General features: G+C 46.6%; 1 protein-coding gene across 1 annotated transcript; it reads left to right on the top strand.

Annotated features, from left to right (window-relative positions):
- The first annotated feature begins 750 nt into the window (after positions 1-750).
- LOC149407907 (uncharacterized) lies at positions 751-1,149 on the top strand. The gene has a single exon (XM_089622595.1). It carries the CDS (start codon positions 751-753, stop codon positions 1,147-1,149), a length of 399 nt encoding a protein of 132 aa, XP_089478721.1.
- Positions 1,150-1,742: the final 593 nt, after the last annotated feature.

Raw genomic sequence — 1,742 nt, 5'->3', positions numbered from 1 at the left:
TCTCACGAAACAATTCGTAGAATTCTCCCTTACTTGGATTCCTCGGGGTGAAAATACTTCGGCCGACGCATTGGCTGCCCTGGCATCTACCTCGGATCCGGACCTCAAAAGGATCATCCCTGTCAAAACAATCAAACAACATTCCATTGACATAACCACTATCGCGGTCGTAACAATAGAAGGGGGGATTGGAGAGATGAAATATTACATTACATCACGACTGGTACGGCCCCATCCGATAAGACAGCGAAACGCAAACTTATGCTGAGGAGCGCGAGGCTTTGCATCATAGATGAAAACCTATTCAAAAGAAGCTTCGCAGGACCCTACCTCAAGTGCGTCGGGATGGAGGAATCCAAGCGAATCTTGGAAGACGTGCACGAAGCAGAATGCAGAAGTCACGCGGGCGGGCGAGCGCTTGCCATCAAAATAAAGAGGCAAGGCTACTTTTGGCCGACCATGCTGGCAGACTGCAAGGCGCACTCGCGCTGCTGCGATCAATGCCAGCGCCATACCCATTCATGAAATGATCTATGGACATTGTGGGACCGATGTCGATCGCCCCTGCGATCAAAGTGGGTGGAAGCTGGCGCCTTCGTCTTGATAAAGGATGTCGACGTCACAACATTCATCTGGAAAAATATAATCTGTCGACATGGAACTCCCCACGAGATCATAAGGGACAACGGATCATAGTTCATCTCGAAAAAGTTTAGAAAGTTTTGCTTCCATAACAACATTGAGGTAAGAATGTCAACACCACGATATCCTCAAGGAAATGAGCACGCGGAAGCAACAAATATGACCATAGTTGACTCCATAAAGAAAAGGTTCGATGCCAAGAAAGGGCGGTGGGCAGAAGAGCTTCCAGGTGTGCTATGGGCGTACCGAACCAGCCCGCGGAGGCCGACAGGGGAAACTCTGTTTTCCCTCGTCCATGGATTCGAATCTGTCATCCCAATCGAACACCAGGTGAAAACCCTTAGGGTAATATACGCACCTGAGGATGAGCCAAAAAATGACGAGGCCCTATGCGATGCCTTAGATCTTGTGGAGGAAAAGCGAGATTCAGCCCTAGCACGATTATCTCGTTATAGGCAATCCATCGCTAGATTCTACAACAAAGATGTTAAAACCATTAAGAATTAAACTACGTCTAACTTGATCCCTGCATAAGGGTACGTAGGCAGCCTTTCACTACAAAGGCACAGTCCCCCACCTTTTTGAGCTACGGAGCTCGCATCTCGGCCACTAACCCCGACCTCGGACTAGGCCAACAGTGCAAATACCTCACGACATCTCGGGCGAGAACCGACATCTCACAGCGTCGTCGGAGGTCGACCTCGCCCAGAAATCTTAAGGGAAACTTTTTAGATCACCGACGATCTAAAAGACTTAACATAACTTTAACCAAATTTATTTGCGGACTTCGGCTTCAAATCTAAAGGGAAACGCTTCGGATCGGCAATAATCCGAACAACTTAACAGATTTTGAGCGACGAACCAATTCAAAACCTCAGCCTAAGGGAAACTTTTTAATTCTATGACGATCTAAAGACTTAGCGAATCATCTGAAATCTTTAAGGGAAACATTTTAGGCCGAGTATGGGCGACCTAAAAGACTTAACAAATTATGCAAATTCTAGCTATCTCAGGAGTAAACAAAATAATATTTTAAACATATTCGGATCGGTCGGACGGACTGAGTAAAAGACATAAAATAAGCATCTGTGCAGGCAAAG

Source organism: Urtica dioica, chromosome 1 (assembly GCF_054948205.1).
Source record: "Urtica dioica subsp. dioica isolate 48M chromosome 1, U.dioica_male_clone48M_v1_H2, whole genome shotgun sequence".
NCBI lineage: Eukaryota > Viridiplantae > Streptophyta > Magnoliopsida > Rosales > Urticaceae > Urtica > Urtica dioica.
Note: the sequence above shows the minus strand (reverse complement) of the source record. Positions and strands in the feature narration are given on the sequence as shown.